The following is a 21607-nucleotide window of genomic DNA, read 5'->3' as shown; positions in this document are numbered from 1 at the left end:
CCCGCATCGAGCACAACCGGCGAGAGCACAGGCCCTGCTCCTTCTTGGCCCGAAAATAAAAATAAAACACCTCTGAAGACAATGAAGATGCAAGTTTGATCAGGAGTCACCCTCGCGTGATTTATCTCGCACACACGCACGCGCGCGCACACACACACACACATGCACACGCACACACATGACCGGCTAAACAGCGGGGACCTTGTCACTGGTTGTCTATTGAATGGAGACAAAAACACCAGTTAGGACAGAATGGAAACAGGATGAGGGAGACCTAAAAAGCAGCTAAAAGCCGGCCGACGCGTTTGAGCGTCAACCTATGAACCAGGAGGTCACGGTTTGATTCCCGGTCGGGGCCTAGGTTGTCGGCTCCATCCCCAGTGTGGGGCCTGCAGGAGGCAGCCGATCCGTGATTCTCTCTCATCGTTGATGTTTCTATCTCTCTCTCCCTTTCCCCTCCTCTCTGACATCAATAAAAAATATTTGTTTATTAAAACATATCTTATCCTGTATAATAAAAGGCTAATTTGCAAACTGACCGAACGGCAGAATGACCGGTCGCTATGACCACCAGGGGGCAGACACTCAACGCAGGAGCTGCCCCTGGTGGTCAGTGCGCTCCCACTGGGGGAGCGCCGCTCAGCCAGAAGCCGGGCTCGCGGCTGGTGAGCGCATCGGGGGTGGCGGGAGCCTCTCCCGCCTCCGCAGCAGCGCTAAGGATGTCTGACTGTGTCCAACTAAGCTGTCGGCTGGACAGCAGCCGAGGGCTCCCGGACTGCGAGAGGGCGTAGGCCGGGCTGAGGGACCCTCCCCAAGTGCACGAATTTCGTGTACTGGGCCTCTAGTCCTATATAATGAAAACCTAATATGCTAAGTGTCCCATTGTCCGGTCGGCCATTCAACCAATCAAAGCATAATATGCTAATGATATGCTAAGCCGCTCAACCACTCGCTATGACGTATACTGACCACCAGGAGGCTGACAGTCGGACAGTCGACCAGTCGCTATAACATGCACTGACCACCAGGGGGCAGATGCTCCAACCGGTAAGTTAGCTTGCTGCTGGGGTCCAGCTGATTGGGACTGAGCGAGATGGGCCGGACACGCCCTGGAGCCCTCCCGCGGTCCCTCCCTGGCTGGCCAACCTCGTGCGTCCCTCCCTGGCCCCAACCATGCACTGGTGGGGCCCCTGGGCCTGGCCTGCGCCCTCTCGCAATCCGGGCTGAAGGACTCCCCCCACCCACCCGCCTCGAGTGCATGAATTTCGTGCACCGGGCCACTAGTATATAAATAAAATAAAAGGCAGCTGAAATCACCCGACCCCGTCAATCCTCCTTCAGCGTGTCTCGCTGCTCCAGCATCGGAAAGGCCCTTCTCAGGGAGCACTGTGACAGACACCTCTCCTGCGCACCCTGGGCCACCGGCGTCCGGTGATCCCGCCCCCGGAGAAATTTGCCCTAAAGATGCTGACAGAGCAGCATCCAGTTTCCAAAACCCGCCCATCGACAGGGTCTAGCGGGAGGCGACTCACGTGCGGCTCCTGCCTCCTGAGGATGTCTGTGCCCGGGAGCTGCCTGGCCGTGAACGCGATCCTGGCCGCGATGCTGTCGATGACCAGCCTCAGGCCCGGGGCGTCCTTCGCCGCCGAGAGGTTGCCGGCAGGCGGCGGGGGAGGCTGCTCCTTGGCGTGGCCCGGGCTCTCGCCGCCCGGCGGGCTGGGGCTGCCGGGGCCGGCTCCGTAGCGGAAGGGCGAGGCGAGCAGGAGCTCCTGGCGGGCCCCCGAGAGCACGTACGAGGCCATCACCAAGGTCATGATCACCAGCCCGAAGGCCAGGCTGCAGCGCCGCCCCCTCCCGAGGCGCCAGCACCCGCCCCAGCCCTCGCTCCCGTCCGGCCGCCCCTCCAGCACGGCCAGCAAGTTCATCTGCTTCCCGTCCACGCGGGACGTGGCGCCGGGGCCCTCCGGGGGACCGTGGGGGGCGCCTGCCCGGCCGCCAAGCCGCGGCTGGTGCGTGTCGTCGGGCGACAACTGGACGCCGCAGTCAATGCAGTGCCTCATGGTCGCGCCCGCGGCCGGCCGGCCCCAGCCATGGGCGAGGAGCCGGGGGCACGCGGCGGGCGGGCAGCGGGAAGGGCGTCGGGCGGGCACGGGAGGCGGGCGGAAGGCACCGGGTGTGAAGAGCAGCAGGCGCCGCAGCCCCGGGGCTCGGGGCAGGGCGCGCTCGGGTTCCGCGGAGAGCCGGGAGGACGGGGCCGCCCAGGGTCATGCTCTGCTGGAGCCGCGGCCTCACGCGCGGGCGCAGTCCCGCCGTCCCCCCGGGCTCCCCCGGGCACGGGAGGAAGTGCGGGAGGCCTCGCTGGAGCACGTGGGAACGCCCAGGAGGTCAGCCGGGATCATGGTCTTCTCGGGGGGCCGGGCCGGCATGCCATCCACGGGGCCCCCTTCTACATCCCGTGCTCCTGTGGAAAGTCTCCTCTCCGGGCCAGGCCAATCCTTAAAGCGTCAGATCACCTACACGGCAGAGAAAAGAGGTTTTCTTGTTTGTTCTTTTTAAAAATATTTTTTATTGATTTCAGAGAGGAAGGGAGAGGGAGAGAGAGATAGAAACATCCATGATGAGAGAGAATCATGGATCGGCTGCCTCCTGCACGCCCCACACTGGGGATCGCGCCCGTAACCCGGGCATGAGCCCTGACCGGGAATGAACCCTGACCTCCTGGTTCATAGGTCGATGCTCAACCACGGAGCCACGCCGGCCGGGCAAGAAAAGGTTTTATTCCATCGAGGATGACAGCAATAATCCAGGGGCCTCTCGCAAGGAGGCACGTCTGGGTCTCAGCCCCAGCCCCCAGGTCACAAACAAGTCACAGAGCAGCATACAGGATACAGGGAGGTTTGGGGGCCTTGGGGCCTGGCTTTGGGGTTCAGTCTCGGCCAGCAAACGTGGCCCCAACACCAGCAGCACCCGCCCCACGTCAGACACCTCGTGTTTTGCCCACCTCTGAAGCCCCCTGCGCCTCCCGACCCGGCTGAGCTCCTGGAGCCCTCAGTCCTGGGATGTGGAGTCTCCCCCAGGTTCAGGCTCAGCCGGTGCCCGTGAACTTGAGAGACGAACGGACACATCAGCGCTTTACGTCGACCGAACACCCAGGAAGGAGCACGGCTCGGCTGGGAGCCGGCGGAGAGCAAAGGCTCTCCTCTCCCGAGGCCCCGCGGCCTCCCCCGGACCCCAGCTGTACGGGCCGGGCGGGAAGCAGGAGTGAGGAGCATTCGGGAGGAGGGAGAGGCCGCTCCGCCTCAGAGTGAACCGCATAAAACCGCTCGCTCAAGGTCCCTCGGCAACTAGACCCAGCGCGCCGCGGCCCCCGTGACACACCCTCTTCCACCCTGAAATCGCTGTTCCCGGGCCTCATCCTGGGAGAAGCACGCGTCTCTCACGTCTATTTATAGAATCCTGTGGTTATAAAATGTGCTGTTGCCCGGATGATACATCTTTGTAGATGCAGTAAAAAAAATAAAGTAAAATAAAAAGGCGGCCTGGCCCGTGTGGCTCAGTGGTTGAACGCCAACCCATGAACCAAAAGGTGACCAGTTCAATGCCCGGGTTGTGGGCTCGATCCCCAGTAGGGGGCGTGCAGGAGGCAGCCGATGGATGTTTCTCCCTCATCCATGTTTCTATCTCTCTATCCCCTTCCCTTGCTCGCTCTCGCTCTAAAATCAATAAAATAAAATATTTTTTAAAAAAATAATAAACACCAAACCTTCTCAGTTTCGGGGGCAGGCGGCCGCCTCGCACGAGCTGTGTGACGGTGAGGAAGCCAGCAACCTCTCTGCGCTCCGGCTCCCTCGCCGGTAAAATCGGGATCGGAGAACCTCCCTGCCCGTTTGTAAAAGCACTCACTTCGTGCACAAAAGCGTCTGCGTCGCGTCTACACACCTTTCACATCCCCCGAAGGGGAGGTACCATTCATGATGCCAGCATCCTCAACGGCTACGACGACAGGGCCCTCGTCAGTGGTCAGTGAAGGCCGAGAGCATCGAGGTGGAGTCAGAAATGGGAGATCCTACCGCACTGATTTCCCTTCGTGCCCTGGCCCGAGCGTGATGGACGCACCCCCGGCTGTCCACACACCCTTTCACCAGCCTGCTGTCTCCAGAGAAGGTGGAATCCGTCCTGCGTTAGAGCCGCCTCCTGCGGGCTGGCGGGCTCAGCCGTCGGAAGTCGCTCGCAGAGGCTGCCCGCCCGGGCCCACGGCAAGGCCTGTGCTTGAACAAAGCACGTGGACCAAGCAATCGTCACGCAGCGTCTCCTCAAAGGCGTCCCCCAGCACCCCCTGCTGCCGACGGGTTCTGTGCTTAAACTACTGGGAAAAAGGTGGAACGGACAGAATGCAGACTTTTTAAAATACATTTTTGTTGATGTCAGAGAGGAAGGGAGAAGAGAGAGAGATAGAAACATCAACGATGAGAGAGAATCATTGATCGGCTGCCTCCTGCACGCCGTCTACTGGGGATCGAGCCTGCAACCTGGGCCTGTGCCCTTGACCGGAATCGAACCCGGGACCCTGCGGTCCGCAGGCCGACGCTCTAGCCACTGAGCCACACCAGCCGGGGCAGACAGACAGACTTCTTCACAGCAGGACTTTTCAGGGCCTTCAATCTGCTCGTGAGCCCTGTGAGCCCACAGGAGAGGAACAGATACACAGAATTTCCAAAACAGACCCGGCCATGACCTTCTCCCCGAGGTTCAAGGAGCCGGCTTGAGAAACACTGGCCCGGGAGGGCTGGGTCAGGGGCCAGGCCGTTCTGAGAAGAGCGGAGGGGGCGGAGAGGGGGCCGTGGGAGCAAGCTGTCCCAGAACGGGGCATCCCAGGCCCCGCTGCCCGCACCCCGAGGAGTCAGAGGCCCGTCCGCGCCTCCAGGCTCCAATCTCCGCCCCCAGCTCGTCCAGCACCCTGACCCCTCTCTCGGGACAAACTGTCCTTCCAAACCAAAGACACAAAAGGGCAGGCCCGGGGCCTGGCAAGCCCGCCCCGAGCCGAGAAAACACGGCTTTACGCGCCGGAGATAAGGCTCCCTCCCGCCAGGATCCCGGTGGGGAGCGGGTTCCCACCCCGACTCGGGCGGGGAGGGCCTCATTAATTTCTTTTTAAAGAAAACATGGTCTCTGATGCTCCGGGACAAGAATGTGCAATTCGTGACCCAGCAGGACGGGCAAAACACTCCCAGCCCAGAACGCAGGATTCCCAATCCCAGCCAATAAAAAAGCCCAGGAGACGGGGGCCTGGCGGTGGCGACAGCGCAGGTGGGGGGTGGGCACTGCGAGGTGGGCACCCCGGTCTGGGGCCTGGAGCCCCTACAAGATGGGGGGGGTGATGTCATAAAAAATTAATATTTGGGCCTGGCTGGCGTGGCTCAGGGGCTGAGCATCGACCTATGAACCAGGAGGTCAGGGTTCTATTCCCGGTCAGGGGCACAGGCCCGGGTTGTGGGCTCGATCCCCGGTGTGGGGGCGTGCAGGAGGCAGCCGATCCATGATTCTCTCTCATCATTGATGTTTCTATCTCTCTCCCTCTCCCTTCCTCTCTGAAATCAATAAAAACATATTTTTTAATTAAAAAAATAATAATAAGCCAGCCACGCGGGGACCCGACAAGCAAAGGCCCCGTGAGAGAGAATCCGGAGATCGTGAGGGCCGACCGGGGGCGGTGGGGCAGGCGGGCGGAGGCCCGGCGGCGGGAGGAGGCAGGGCCGGGCTCCGTAGGGCTGGGATGGGCAGTCAGGGCCGGGATCCCTCTAAGGGCCCAGAGGGATGCCCACTTCGGATTCTTCCAAAAGGGTCCTACGACACGCACAGCTCTGACCCCAGCGCCTCCGTGAAGAAACATCGGGTTAACGGCCCGCACTGCGGGGAGATGGATGGCACTCATCCCTGGCCGGCCTGGCCTTTCCCACCCGCCACAGGGGACCCCCAAACTCCTCAGACACCCGACACTCGGCTGTCCTGCTTTAAAAAGGAGCCACGCATGCCCCCGCCCTCCCCGCGTTCGGTGCCAGCGGACTCGGGCAGACAGGCCCGTCCAGCGCGCCTGCTCGGTGTGCGCCCTCCGCCCCGGTGTCAGTTTCCGTGAGATTTCAGGCGATTGCTCCCAGCCTGGCTCACTGCCGCCTGTGGCCGCAGACTGCCACCGTGGGAACCGCCACCCCCAGGGGAGATCGGATCGCTGCTCCCAAAATAGCAAGCGTTCAATCCCCTGGCCGGGAGGCCCCCCATTAACCTCTGCACCCCAGCGTCATTAGCGACCATTTATAACAAAATCGTAAGCGAGAGCCCAGGAATCCCACCGCGGGCCCCGTAACCGAATGCCCCTCGCGTCAGACCGATAAGGGCGTCCGTGTCACCCCAGGAAACACGTGCTGAAGTATCGCAGCCGTAAGCCGACACGGCGGCAGAAGCAATCCCGACGGACTCACACGAATCGCTTCGTGGAGGCGGGACATTCGCGCCCGCCCTCCGGGAGCAGAGGAGGCGATGGCGGACAACATCATCGCTCGTTAACGTTTTCACGGGGAAATGGATGGCTCTGAGTTAACCTTTACGGAAACGCAAAGCCGCCTCTGACCAGTCCGTCCCACCGCGGACGCCTCTCTGGGCCGTGGACATGGAAACGCGTGTTCCCGCGGAATACCAATCCGTGGACATGGAAACGCGTGTTCCCACGGAATACCAATCCGTGGACATGGAAACGCGTGTTCCCACGGAATACCAATCCGTGGACATGGAAACGCGTGTTCCCACGGAATACCAATCCGTGGACATGGAAACGCGTGTTCCCACGGAATACCAATCCGTGGACATGGAAACGCGTGTTCCCACGGAATACCAATCCGTGGACATGGAAACGCGTGTTCCCACGGAATACCAATCCGTGAGCGGAGGAGGGGGCAGTGTTCCCATTCAGCCCCACGACACCCTAAGAGCGCTGCTGAGAGCTGTCGGGACGGGAGGGTTCAGCCCAAACAACAATAGATCATCAGGTTCCGTTTCTTCTCTTATTTTAAAATATATTTTTATTGATGTCAGAGAGGAAGGGAGAGGGAGAGAGAAACATAAATGGTGAGAGAATCAGCTGCCTCCTGCACACCCCCCACTGGGGATCGAGCCTGCAACCCGGGCACGTGCCCTTGATCGGAATCGAACCCAGGCCCTTCGGTCCGCAGGCTGACGCTCTATCCACTGAGCCACACCAGCCGGGGCCTCAGGTTCAGTTTCTAGCTGGAGTTGAATGCTTTCGATCCCAAGTCTAGTCCATCAACAGCACGGAGCTACCCCGTGGACGGACACTCCCTGGCCCGCCACGGTGGAAGCACACCGGGGCCGTCACGCGGGCGAGGATGCTGACGGCGTGTCTGCTTAGGGACCGCAGACAAGTCACGTCCGTGAGGGGCTCTGTATCCGCAAAAGGAGTCCCTGACCGCGAGCAGGCCGCACTGCGCGCGCTCGGCGCGGGGCCGGCGCCTGGCGGGGGCCTTGGCAGTCGCTCCCCCTCCCTCCCCCGTTCCTTGGATGTGAGTGGGAATAATCCCGAGACTCCCGGCCGCACTGCTGTGGGCGTCCGTGCGCCAGCGCGTGCGAAGCGTTTGGAGGAGCGTCCGTCCATCGGAATGCGAGTTAGCTCCTCGCACACACAGCCTGGCCCACAGCTGGGGGCTTGCTAAGCAGCAGCCTAGCGCTATGTTTTAAATACATTTTTATTGATTTCTGAGAGGGGAGAGGGGAGAGGGGAGAGGGAGAGGGAGAGAGAGAGGGAGAGGGGAGAGGGGAGAGGGGAGAGGGGAGAGGGGAGAGGGGAGAGGGGAGGAGGGGAGAAGGGGAGAGGGGAGAGGGGAGAGGGGAGAGAGGAGAAGGGGAGAAGGGGAAAGGGGAGAGGGGAGAGGGGAGAGGGTAGAGGGGAGAGGGGAGAGGGGAGAGGGGAGAGGGGAGAGGGACATCAATGATGAGAATCCTGGATCGGCACGCCCCCCACTGGGGATGGAGCCCGCAACCCGGGCCTGTGCCCTGACCGGAATCGAACACGGGACCCTTCAGTCCGCAGGCCGACACTCCATCCACTCAGCCACACTGGCCAGGGCGAGCCTAGTCCTACTGAGTGCAGACTGCCGACTGCTTCCATGGTGACCCTCGTGTACCCACAGCCCTCCCCACCGAGTGACGGCGCCGTTCCTCCAGCTGAAGGCGTGGGGTACGCTTTCCCGCCCCCACTCCTCGCGCTGAGTTCGGAGACTCGCTTGGTGCATAGGACGCAGCAGGAGCGACCACACGCCAGCCCGGCCCCCCGCGCCGGCCCCGGCCCCCCCACGCCGGCCCCGGCCCCCCACGCCAGCCCCAGCCCCCCACACAACGGCCCCGGCCCCCCACGCCAGCCCCAGCCCCCCACGCCGGCCCCGGCCCCCCACGCCGGCCCCGGCCCCCCACGCCGGTCCCGGCCCGGGCGGTGAGGACTGTCGCCCGCCCGGCCCCTTTGCCGTCGCCACGGGAGGGAACCAAGGGCGGCGGCGTGGCCGGGAGGGGGAGAGACACGGCCTGGGCAGCCGATCCCTGCACACACGCGAGCCTTGGCCAGCGGTGGCTCCTGAGTCCCGGGGAGTCTGTGACGGGTGCGCTGACCGACGGGCTCCCCACCAGCAGTGGGCGTGGCCGTCAGACCAGCGTTCTCCACGCAGGAGTTCCGGAGAGCGTGTCCGCATGAGCACGTGAACTGCAGGCCCTGCACCCGCAGACCCAGGGCGCCCTCTGAATCCCCGCCCCGACCGCCGCTGGCCCGGACACAGATGCTCCCGCCAGGTGGCCGCTGTCCCCACGAGACAGACCTGCGCACGGCTCACCCGGTGCTTTTCCGGCAAAACGTGTTGTGACAACCCCAGCTGCTCCGCTTTGTGGTCCGACAGCTGACCCACGCCCCCCGGGAAGCGGCCTGGCTCCTTCCTCTCCAGATCCTGTAACTCCTTCCTCCCCTGGAGCAAGCCCTTCCTGAAGCCGGCTCCTTCGGGCTTCGTCTGGAACCGGCGTCCCAACCTGCCGGCCAGCAGGCTCTTCCGGGTTGGCCCAGCGCGGGGTCCCGTGGAGCTCGGGCTGTTCCTTTACGTGACGGACAGAACACAAAAGGCCCATCCAACCGGCACCCGTCGCTGGCCTGGCGCAGGGTCCAGCCGTCCCGCCCGCACCCCACCCCTCGGGAGTCCCTTTGGGGGCAGAGCTGCTGTCTCCCCCACAGACACGGGACCGGGAGCCCAGGAAGCCCACGGAGGAGACGCAGGCACCCCCTTCCCTCGCCTTCTCGACCTGGGGCGCCGAGCCTCAAACCGTCTACACGGGCAGGGTCCCTGACGCCCCACCCTTCACTCAGACCCTCGACACCAGGCCTCCCGCTCAGGCCTGGGTGCCGCTGTGCCTGGCCCGGGGGGGGGGGGGGGTGCGCTGCCCACTGATCGTTTCTACGTTAACGAGGGGAGACGCGAACGGCCGGCAGGGCCCAGGACAGGGCTCGGGCCACCGAGTGACAGACACCGGGCTGAGCGCCCGGGGCTGTGCTGGAGATACACCACGGCCATCCCAGCGGAACGCAGGGTCAGCACCCCATTCCACAGACGGGGAACTGACGCGGAGACTCCAGGCCGCGCCCGCCGCCCCCAGGACCTAGCGCAGGAGGGAGGGCTGGCCGGGCATCTACAGGCCCCGGAGGCGGCTGCGTGGCCGCAGCAAACCCTCCCCACCTGGACCCTCGCCTCTCCCCCCCCAGCAGGCTGTCACCCCGTCCACAGGCCGCAGGGGCCCACGGACGCGGACCCTTCGGTCCTTACTCTGCGCGTGCTGTGGGGGCTCCGACGGCTGCCCCGGCGGACCGAGCGCCCGGCAGAGGGGACCCTTCTCGGACGAGGGGCCGCTGGGCTCCGGCACATCCGACCACAGAGGAGGGGACTCCAGCGGCCGTCCCACTTCTCCACGCGCGCAGGGAAGCGAGTGGAAGACGTGACTCCGCGCACAGGGCACGCGTGGGGGCCCGAAGGAGCAGGCGGCCGTCCCCACGTGGGTCCCCTCCCGCCCGTTGGCGTGAGTCAGGAAGAGCGGGAAGGTGGCGAGCCGCGGAGACGCCCGGCCCCATGTCCTTCCGGACGGCGGAGGGAGGGGCCGTGCGTAGACACGAGGCTCCCAAGTTCAAACGCCGCGAACAACGGCCCGCAGGTGTCCGGGACCCGACGCAGACCTCACGGCCGCTCCACTGCCAGGGGCAGGTGCCTGCCCCGACGCCGCCGGTCGGAATACGTGTCAACACGGTTTTATTTCGCAGCACCCCTCCCCCTCCACGGGCTGCACGCCGGCAGCCAGGGACACCGACGGGCGGCACCAGCCCAGGGGACACACACGGTCACTGACCTGTGACCCCTGTGACCCGGGCCGGCCACCTAAGCGCTGAGCCCCGGTCCGCCGCCGGGCTGGGCTGTAAAAGGACATCCACCAACCCCATCGAGGAGCGCAGGAGGGCCCGGCCCGCGTGGCTCCGTGGTTGAGCGGTGACCCATGAACCAGGAGGTCAGGGTTCGGTTCCCGGTCAGGGCACAGGCCCCGGTTGCAGGCTCCATCCCCAGTGTGGGGTGTGCAGGAGGCAGCCGATAGGTGATTCTCTCTCAGCATCGATGTTTCTCTCTCTCTCCCTCTCCCTTCCTCTCTGAAATCAATAAAAATGGGGGGGTTTTTTTGCCCTAGCCGACTTGACTCAGTGGATAGAGCGTCAGCCTGCCGACTCAAGGGTCCCAGGGTTCGATTCTGGCCAAGGGCACATGCCTGGGTTTCGGGCTCAATCCCCAGTGGGGGTCGTGCAGGAGGCAGCCGATCCATGATTCTCTCTCATCATTGATGTTTCTATCTCTCCTTTTCCCTTCCCCTCTGAAATCAATAAAGAAATATATTTTTAAATAAAAAAATATATATATATATATATATATATTATATTTTTATTTTTTTTTTTAAAGGATCACAGGAGGATGAAGGGGAAAATGAAACCGCGCCCAGTGCCGCCTCTGCCCTCCAGGCCTATCCCGGTGTCTCCATGTCTGTCTGTCTGTGCGTCCAGCTGCCTCCCCAGCACCACCGGCCGGCTGGACCCCGGAACTCCAGCTCACCCTCAGGTGGCAGCCCAGCCCCCCCAAAGCCCAGGTCAGGCCCCTCTCTGTCCCCCCCTCCCCCTCCCACCTGGCCGTGGGCCTGCGGGACCCGCCTCCGCCGTGACCTCCGCGAAGGCTGCAGACATTCCCGGAGGAAGGAAATCAGAAAGGCGGCCGGAGACCAGCAGCCGCGTCCACTCCAGCGCAGTCACCAACAGAGAATCCCCAGGAACTGGAATTTGGAATTCTGCCCCTCTAGGGTTCGTTCCTTCCCATGTCACTCAGAACCCATGTCCTGGTGCCGATGGCGCCTGCGGCCGTGGTGCTGGCCCGGCCCGGGCTCCTGACACCCCAGAGAGCCCCTGCCTTCCTTCCGGGGTGCACTTTCCCACTTAAGAAAACACCAACACGCCGCGCGCCGGTTAATTACAGGGTTCTTATCTGTGGCCAGAAGTTCTGTTATTCCCATTTCATTTTGTTTTTACCCGTTGGTTTTGTTTTGTTTTTGTTGGGTTTTTTTTTTCCTTCCGTAATCTTTTTTATTTTACTTTAATTAAATTTATTGGGGTGACGTTGGTTAATAAAATGACACAGGTTTCCAGTGACAGTTCCGTGAGAGACCCATCATCTGCATACGGCACTGCGTGCCCCCAACCCGAAGTCTGCTCTCCTCCCGTTGTCTGTTTTCACCTGGTTTCTGTTCTCCGAGGCCCTCCAGGCACATGGCTGCAGGCCTCGCTCAGCCCAGTGTTTCAGGACCGACTTCAGGACCGAAGGAAGGGAGAAGTCTCTGCCCTCCGGCTGATTTTCCTCTCTCTCCGGTAAAGGAGATCTGGAACTGTTCCAAAAACATCAAGTGTTCACCGGCAGCTACACATCCAAACGGCCTCTCTCCTTCCTCCTTCCTTCCTTCTTTTTAATTTTTAGTTTTTGGTCCCCCCCCCCCCCACCCCCCGCTTCCTTCCGCTCCTCTGCACTTCAGAAGAGGAGATAGCAATTACCCACGTAATCAAATGAGTTCCTCTACTTAATCCATGTCAGGGTTTTACTGGTTTTATGGGTGGGAAAGAGACTTTTGGATTAAACAATTACCCACGGCATTACCGGGCGCCAGGGCTGCAAGGGGTGTCGGCCAGCTCTTTCCAGCAGCGGGGGCGGGGGAGGGGGGTGGACAGAAGCTTCTAGAACCTCTTTAGCTTGCAGGCGACGGTCGACTCACACCTCACGCCCAGACCTGCTGTCATGCCCTGCATGCCTCCTGAGACCACCGCCCCCCACTCCCCTGACACGGCAGAAAGGAACCAGCTGAGCTGTGACAGAGCGATCGGGTCATTTTCACGTTCCGAGGACACAGTTACGACCTGGCCGGACCGCCCCGGGCTGACTCAGTTTTTCTGAAGTTTCCATCCTTTCTGCTGTTGTAAAACCTCGAGCAAAAAAATGAGTGATTAGGAACAAATGCCCAGGATGCTTCTCCCTGGGAATGGCCACGAGCCCTGACTTCACAGTTTAAAAAGGAGACAGAGAGCCCGGCGGCGTGGCTCAGTGGTTGAGCCTCGACCTATGAACCAGGAGGTCAGGGTTCGATTCCCGGTCAAGGGCACGTGCCGGGGGGGTGGGGGGGTCCTTCCCAGGAGCCTTTGCGAACCCACACCCTCCAGGCTGCACGGGAGCCCACGGTCCACACGGCATCCTCCCTGACCAGCTCGGCCGCTGAGCAAAGCCACGGCCCCCTCACGTATCACGCTCATGGATGACACGCTCACCCCGGCCGCGCTCAGCGCAGGCCCCTCCTGTGAATTTTACAACCTGACGGGCCCTCACGCTCTCCCGGCCCTTCCGACGGGAGGGTCTCTCCCTGGGACGCGGGATGGTTCATGGCACAGCCCGGAGGGGACACCAGGCCCCGCCCACAGGAGCGCCCGCTCCCTTCGTCTTTGCGACCATCCCCAGCACCTGCGGCTTACACACCGTTAGCGAGCAAGCGTCCGCTGCCCTTCGCGGTGGAAACTGCAAAACCAGTCAAGTCCCGGCTGACGATGCCCTCGCCGCGCGTTCCGGGGGCGTCTCAGGATGGATGCGCCTGGGAGGCCGACCGCGAGCAGCCCCCACGAACGCCCTCTGGTTATTAAAGCTTCGCTCGGCCCCGAGTGGGCTGGGTGCGTGGGAAATCGGTGTGCAGGTGGTTTAATTAAAATATACCGGAGCATAATCCCATCAAACCAAACCCGGCCAGCCTCAGCATCTATATACCCGGCCAGCCTCTGTATCTGTACCCCCGGCCTCTGCATCTGTGCGCCCGGCCTCCCTCTGTATCTGTGCGCCCGGCCAGCCTCTGCATCTGTACCCCCGGCCAGCCTCTGCATCTGTGCGCCCGGCCTCCCTCTGTATCTGTGCGCCCAGCCTCTGTATCTGTGCACCCGGCCTCCCTCTGTATCTGTGCACCCGGCCTCTGTATCTGTGCGCCCGGCCTCCCTCTGCATCTGTGCGCCCGGCCTCCCTCTGTATCTGTGCCCCCGGCCTCTGTATCTGTACGCCCGGCCTCCCTCTGCATCTGTGCACCCGGCCTCCCTCTGTATCTGTACGCCCGGCCTCTGTATCTGTGCACCCGGCCTCTGCATCTGTGCACCCGGCCTCCCTCTGTATCTGTGCACCCGGCCAGCCTCTGCATCTGTACCCCCGGCCAGCCTCTGCATCTGTGCACCCGGCCAGCCTCTGTATCTGTACACCCGGCCTCTGCATCTGTACACCCGGCCTCCCTCTGTATCTGTGCGCCCGGCCAGCCTCTGTATCTGTGCGCCCGGCCTCTGTATCTGTGCACCCGGCCTCCCTCTGCATCTGTGCACCCGGCCTCCCTCTGCATCTGTGCGCCCGGCCAGCCTCTGTATCTGTACAGCCTCCCTCTGTATCTGTGCACCCGGCCAGCCTCTGTATCTGTGCACCCGGCCTCTGTATCTGTACGCCCGGCCAGCCTCTGTATCTGTGCCCCCGGCCAGCCTCTGCATCTGTGCGCTCGGCCAGCCGTCTTACCGCCTGAGCCCTTCAGGGGGACCGGGGTTTACTCAGAGCTCCTCAGGGAGCACATGCAGGGTAACTGGACTGACCCCGAGAACTCGAATCCAATCCTGGCTCCGTGTGGCCTCTCTGGGCCTCAGTTTCCCCCCTTTGTAGTGGGGCTGGGCTACGTTTCCCCGAAGGCCTATCCGAGCTCTAAGATGCATATAATTCGGAGGGGCAGCGGAACGCCGTCTGAGAACCCAGCCTTCTCCGGGCCCAGAGAGAGGGCGTGTGAGAAAGCGCATCGACCTTATTCCGAAGAGCAAGGAACGGGTCTCCTCAGCCGGAGCCTGGGCAGAGGCGGGGCCAGGGGAACGCCCGCCCGGGAGCGTCGCCAGCGGCTCTCTCACAGGAGCCGGAGAGGGAGCACCGACCGACAGAGAATGTGCCCGTCCGCACACAACACGGCACCTGGCCGGAGGAGGACGGCGTGCCGCACGGATCGCCGCGTGGAGGAGCCGTGGGAACGCGCCGAGGGAAGGAAGCCGGGCCCACGGAAGCACCTGCTGGCAGCCTGCGTCGTGTGAACTCCGGCGGGGAGGGGAGAGGAAGTGCACTTCCCACCGCCTGGGGCTGGGGGGCTGGGGGGGTCAGAGGGGCCGAGGGCTGAGGGCCACAGGCTTCCTGTCTGACCTGAGGACACGGTCTCACCCGGAAGGCGGTTCCGGTTGTGTTCACGTCTGTGAAAGTACAAAAGCCACCGACGGGCACCCTTTCGATGGGCGGAGTGCGTGTGTGAGTGACAGCTCAATGAAGCTGTTTGTGAAGAGAAAGGCTGGCACAGAAGCATGGCACAGACCGACGGGTTTCAGAGGGGAGGCGGCGTGGGGCGGGTAGCTGGGGAACTTACATGCATGCGCGCATCACCCATGGACACAGACTACAGTGCGGGGAGGGCCGGCCGCAGGGTGGACGGGGTTAATGGGAAGAAACAAAGGGACATCTGTAATACTTTCCACAATAAAGATAAACTTAAATTAAAAATGAATAAATAAAAAGAATGGGTTGAATGGGCAAAAGGTCTGATCCAGGATTTTAAAATAACAAATCAGATGAAAAAAAGTAAATCAGATGAGAATTTTGTCACACACACTCATACACACCAACACTCACACACATGCACGCTCACACACACGCACACACATGCACACTCACACACATGCACACACACACGCTCACACGCTCAGACCCTCTGAACAGCTCTGCGGCTTCCTCGCGGGCGGCAGGCACAAAGCTGGTTTCCGGGGGCAGAGCTGCTCCAAACCCAGGAGAACAGAACGGCACTCGGAGGGGCCTGCGCTCCCCATTGCTGGGTTCCCGTTTCACAGCCAAACGCGAATTCCTTTTCTGCCGCCCAAATGGCCGCCGGGGCCTCATCTCCTTCTAATGCATCAGTTTTACCCTCTGAGCCAGACCGTGCGCCTTCAAAGGCCCGGCACCGGCACCGGCAGCGCCCGCAGATGCAGTTTTTGGCTGGAAGGGGTTCTGAGGAGGCCCCACGCCTCGGCTCCCACCCGGCTTCTCCCGGAGCCGCTGCACAGGGGCCGGGAGAGCTTTCCGGAGTCGGGAAGACGGAGCTGTCCGCGCCCCCCAGCCGCCCCCCCCCCCCCCCCCCCACCCCCGCTCACGCGTTCCCGCGGCAACTCTCCCGCAGCTTCGGGTCCTCGGCCGCGATCCCCGGGCGTGAGAGCCGCGGCCTTGGCGTGGGCTGCGCGGCTTCCGGGAACAGTGTCTTCACGGAGACGGTGACAGCCAGAAGGGGCCCATCATCGAGGGTCAGGCTAACGATGAAGTTCAAGAACCCCTGGCGCACAGGAAGCGGGGCCTCGCCGAGGACACGCCATTTCTGAGCCACTTCTAGGCCGGCAATGCCTCCTCCAGGGACGGAATGTGCGCTGAGGGGGCACAGGACGGCCCAACGGGGTCCCGCCTTAGCCCCGGCCGCACACCCGGCCGCGGGGGGGCAGGGAGGAGTGGCCCCGGGCCGGCTGCGGGCAAAGCAGGGACAGCCAACCAGGGCCACGGTGAGGACCGGGGCACTGCCGGACCCACTGCCCGTGCCACCTGCCCCAGCCCGTGGTGACGGGAGGTTGCAGGTGGGGAGCGCGGGCCTGTGGGCTGCCCCCAACCAGGGGGGCCCTCCCGACAGACCACGTGCCGAGACTCGGGGGGTGGGGAGGGTTCCTATCGAGAGCTGCCACCGAGCATTTCGAGAACAGCTCACACACACATTCTCACACACTCACATTCTCACACACACACACATATTCATACACACACACACACACTCACACACACACATACACACACACACATACACACATACACACATACACATACACACACATACATACACACATACACTCACACACATTCTCACACACACACATATACACACACATTCTCACACTCACATTCTCACACACACACACACATATACACACACACACTCACACACACACACATACACTCACACACTCACACACTCACATTCTCACACACACACACATATTCTCACACACACACACACACACACATTCTCACACACACACACACATTCACACACACACACTCACACACTCTCACACACACATACACTCTCTCACACACACACATATTCACACACACACACACACATACACACACACACACACTCATACACACTCACACACACACCCCTGCAATGCCGGAGCAGAGGCCCTGGCCCAGCCCCACCGCCGCCCCGAGCCTCCCTCCAAGCTGAGGTGGCGGCCAGAGCGGTGGGAGACCTGCCGCCATCGCGTGTCTGACAGACCGGCTGTTCTTGGGAAAGTTTGGGGTCAGCTGCTCCCGAGAGGCTGAGGGAGGAAGACACCCCAGGGGTCTCGGAGTTCAGCCCGCACAGAGAGGACACCACCCCGTTCTCCTCAGCACCTTCCTAAAGCAACAGCAAGTCTGCAATTCGGGGTCCGGGGAACGGAGGGCGGGGAGCTCAAGGTCCCGGGGGGCCTCGGCCAAAGCCTCGCCCTCAGACATGGCTGCAGGTGAGAAGCATGTGGGGGGCAGGACAGCCCCTTGGCCACATTCCCCGGGGAACCCCGCTCTCCTAACCCTGAGACCCGCCCCGCCCCCCCGTGTGAGCAGGGTCACAGACCAGAGGAAATGACCCTCCCCAGACCCGGGGTCTGGCCTGGGGCCTGGACGTGACGGTCCCGGCAAGTGCGCGCCCGGCCACGCTTCACGCCTTTAATGCAAACACTTATGTTCCACACGAGACGCACGGACCCTGGAGACGAGCTGGCTCTCCCGCCAGGAGGACCCCGGGCCCACTTCCCCGGGCAGGTGGCTCCTGCTCGGCTCCTGAACCCCACCCCATGTCCATGCTATCCCCCCTTCCCCCGCCCAGACGCTCAGGACACAAAAAGCCGTGGTCTCTACCTTTTCCTCGCCCAGACCGAACGCCAGGAAATGCCAGGTCATCCCGTTCAGCGCTGGACGCCTCCGGACACTTAGTGACGAGCGTGAACTCGCCTGCACCCTGCACCCATGGGGGACCTCTCCGTCTTCTGGGTGCACACCCAGGAGCCCCCAAAGTCCCGGACACCCTTGGTCCAGCAGAAATGGGCTTTTGAAAGAACAGGAGGGCTCCACGCTCGCCTCCCCCGCTGCTGGCCTCCACGGGGACTCAGCCCCGGGCTAACCACACCCGGGGGCGGCACACACACGGGCAGGTGCGGCCTCGCCCACCTCCATCGGTGCCAGGCGTCCGCAGCCCCAGGCGGGCGGACAGCGCTTCCAGGCCCCTGGCGACGAGGGGTGAGACCTCTCAGACCCCCAAACGTGGGGCCCAACCTCCTGGCAGGTGCCCAGCGCCCAGGGCGGCCTGGGGGGGGGACCGCCCCCTCGCATGGCCCTTCCCCCTCCGAGGCCGCAGGGAGCAGCGGACCCGTGGGCGCACCTTCCACGTCAAGAGAGCTGTGAGCCCCGGTCCCGCGCAGCGTGGGCACGGCACGCGCCGGCTGGGCCTGGGACTCCCCACGCGGGGCGTCTGAGGCACCCGGGCGGCAAGGCTGCCGGTTCAGTGTTTTCATCACAAACACGACTCTGGAAAGCGGCCACGTTTCCCCTGGGACACACCTCTGCTTTTGAGGATCCGCCGGCTTCCTTCGGAGCCAGCGAGCGCCCGCCGAGGCCTCCACCGGGATGCGTTCCAGGAACCTAACGCAGGTGCCACGCACAGCCTGCTCCGGGCTCCAGGTGACCTTCCAAAGCCACTCCGCACTCTTCCAGCAACAGCCCCCGCCGGCCTCTGCCCGAGTTCATCCGCGGGAACGCAGCCGGCCAGACCCAGCCTGACCCAGCCTGACCCCGCCTGACCCAGCCTGACCCAGCCTGACCCCAGCCTGACCCCAGCCTGACCCAGCCAGACCCCAGCCTGACCCCAGCCTGACCCCAGCCTGACCCAGCCTGACCCCAGCCTGACCCCAGCCAGACCCCACCTGACCCCAGGCTGACCCCAGCCTAACCCAACCTGACCCCAGCCAGGCCCAGCCAGACCCAACCTGACCCCAGGCTGACCCCAGCCTAACCCAACCTGACCCCAGCCTGACCCCAGCCAGACCCAACCTGACCCCAGCCTGACCCCAGCCTAACCCAACCTGACCCCAGCCTGACCCCAGCCAGACCCAGCCTGACCCAGCCTGACCCAGCCTGACCCCAGCCTGACCCAGCCTGACCCCCAGCCTGACCCCAGCCAGACCCCAGCCAGACCCCAGCCAGGCCCCTAGCTAGGCCCCAGCCTGACCCCAGCCTGACCAGCCTGACCCAGCCTGACCCAGCCTGACCCCAACCAGACCCCAGCCAGGCCCCAACCAGACCCCAGCCAGACCCAGCCTGACCCAGCCAGACCCAGCCTGACCCCAGCCTAACCCAACCTGACCCCAGCCTGACCCCAACCAGACCCCAGCCAGGCCCAGCCAGGCCCCCAGCTAGGCCCAGCCAGCCCCTCCCCAGCCTGACCCCAGCCTAACCCAACCTGACCCCAGCCTGACCCCAGCCTGACCCAACCTGACCCCAGCCTGACCCCAGCCTGACCCAACCTGACCCCAGCCTGACCCAACCTGACCCCAGCCTGACCCAGCCAGACCCCAGCCTGACCCCAGCCTGACCCAGCCACTCCCCAGCCAGACCCAGCCTGACCCCAGCCTGACCCCAGCCTAACCCAACCTGACCCCAGCCTGACCCAGCCTGACCCCAGCCTGACCCAGCCTGACCCCAGCCTGACCCCAGCCTAACCCAACCTGACCCCAGCCTGACCCAGCCTGACCCAGCCTGACCCCAGCCAGGCCCCAGCCACTCCCCAGCCTGACCCCAGCCTGGCCCAGCCTGACCCCAGCCTGACCCCAGTCTGACCCAACCTGACCCCAGCCCTCCGCGGCGCCCGCCGAGGGCCTCGAGCGCAGCCGTGTGCCCAGCCCTCTGCCCAGATGGAGAAACAGCCCAGAGTGAAGCAACCGGCGGCGAGGACAGCGGACCAGGACCCAGGTGCTGCGGGTCCGGGCCTGACGGAGTCTGCGCCGCCCGGGGAGGGAGAACATGCAGACGTCATGCACCCCACCCCACCCGAGAAACATCCATGAAAACTGCACGTGCAAGTTCAGGGGCTCAGAGACACCCCAGCCCTGGTTCTGAGCATTCCAGGGAACCACAGAGCCCTGTGTGCCGAGCACCCCGACGCCAGGCCCGGCTCCGAGGCCAGGCTGCGGGGTGGGCTCGAACACGCCCGCCAGGCTCCGCGCACCTCCGGGGCCGAGCCGCCGGCAGCAGCATTACGTAACTCTGCCGCTCCAGTTCCCGCTCCCCCTGCTGAGTGCGCCCCCCGCCCCCCGGGCACGCTGCCCCCGCGCACCTGGCCGCCCGCCCCGGGGGACAGCCTCATGGCAGAGCCGCTGCTGCTGATGCAAGATGCGCCCGCGTTTCCTCCCCGGCCCTTTCGCAACCGCACAGACCGGGAACGCTTGCCACTGCCGCCACCCCCACTTCCACCCTGGGTCACGCCCGCCTCCCCGAAGCCGTGATTGTCATTCTCACCCCACCCACTCCCCTCCTCCTCCGCTCTCTCTCTCTGCCCGCCCTCAGAGCTGGGCTCTGGGGTCTCCAAGGACCCCCCCAAACTCCGACCGAGACCCAGGGGCACCTGTGACCGGCCCGGCACGGGCAGCTGGGAACCCGCGGGAACCCACAAGCGACAGCTGTTGTGGTCCACCGGCTTCCCCCCGACGCCCCAACTTACAAACACCTGTTGGTCCAATTCACACCACACCTTTGCTCCTCCTCCCGGGCACCTGGGGGGGGGGGGGGGGCCCGCCACATCTCTGACGTGGGGCGCTCTCCCCAGTAAACAAACACCGGGCTGATGCCAAGCTCCCACCTCCGGCAGGCCCTCCCCTGCCCTCTGCTCGGCTTCTAGAATCCGAGCCCACACTTCACTCCAGGCTTGAGAATTCTCTGGAACATTAACAAGACCTGTCTAGGCCGTCTCCTCCCCCACGGCTGGAGCCGAGTCCACGCTGCCTTCTCTAGGGGGCGTCCCGGGCTCACCCGTCAGGGCAGCCCCAGCCTCCACGCCCCGTCCCCCTGGGGCCGGTCGGGCCCTGCGTGGCCACGGTCTCACCACAAACCAGCGCCGACCCAAAGCGGCTGGTGGTGCAGGTTCAAAGGGCCTGGGGCTCGCCGGGCCGGGTGGCTCAGTGGCTGAGCACTGACCTGTGAACCAGGGTTCGATTCCCGGCCAGGGCACGTTCCCGGGGTGCAGCTCGATCCCCAGCAGGGGGCGTGCAGGAGGCAGCCCTTCCATGATTCTCTCTCATCGTTGATGTTTCTCTCTCTCCCTCTCCCTTCCTCTCTGAAATCAATAAAAAATATATTTAAAATAAAAAAGAAGAAGACTGCCCTGCCACTCGTTCAGGACGATTGGAAAACTTACTTGGTAAAAGGGCCTCGTGCACGCAGCGTGTGTGTTCCGATGCTCTTACACACAACCGCCTGGGTCTGCTGTGGACCCGGCACACGTCCTGCTCCGACACCGCGTGTAAAACTGACAACCAAGTGCCCGCCGGGAGGGAGGGCTCCTGGTTTTGCAATGGGGTTGGGGGGCCCAGGGGGAGCCCCTCTGCTCCGCCTCCAGCGCCCCGAGATCCAACCTCATCCGGAAAGCTCCGGGCCCTTAACGCACCCACCGTGAACCCAGCCAAGGCCCGGGGGCCGGGGACACGGGCCCCCCAGGAGCGGGTCTCAGCCAGCCTCCCGCCTCCGCCTCCGCCTCCCCCGAGGCCGGCAGCCCGGCCCCGTCGTGCGCCTTCAGCACCGGCGCTCCGGCCGCGCGGGCCGCCCCGGGCCGCCGGGGG

General features: G+C 63.6%; 1 protein-coding gene across 3 annotated transcripts in view; it reads right to left on the bottom strand.

The window, feature by feature from the left end:
- Positions 1 to 21607, bottom strand: part of CHST15 (carbohydrate sulfotransferase 15) — a 38741-nt gene that overhangs the window by 15524 nt on the left and 1610 nt on the right. For all 3 annotated transcript variants that reach the window (XM_054729177.1, XM_054729178.1, XM_054729179.1), the window contains exon 2: positions 1533 to 2513. In XM_054729177.1, coding sequence (XP_054585152.1) covers positions 1533 to 2060 — 528 coding nt within the window. In that variant the 5' untranslated portion in view covers positions 2061 to 2513. The remainder of the gene's footprint in view (positions 1 to 1532; positions 2514 to 21607) is intronic.

Source organism: Eptesicus fuscus, chromosome 17 (genome assembly GCF_027574615.1).
Source record: "Eptesicus fuscus isolate TK198812 chromosome 17, DD_ASM_mEF_20220401, whole genome shotgun sequence".
Lineage (NCBI taxonomy): Eukaryota > Metazoa > Chordata > Mammalia > Chiroptera > Vespertilionidae > Eptesicus > Eptesicus fuscus.
The sequence above is the reverse complement of the archived record's forward strand: the minus strand, read 5'-3'. Positions and strand labels throughout refer to the sequence as shown.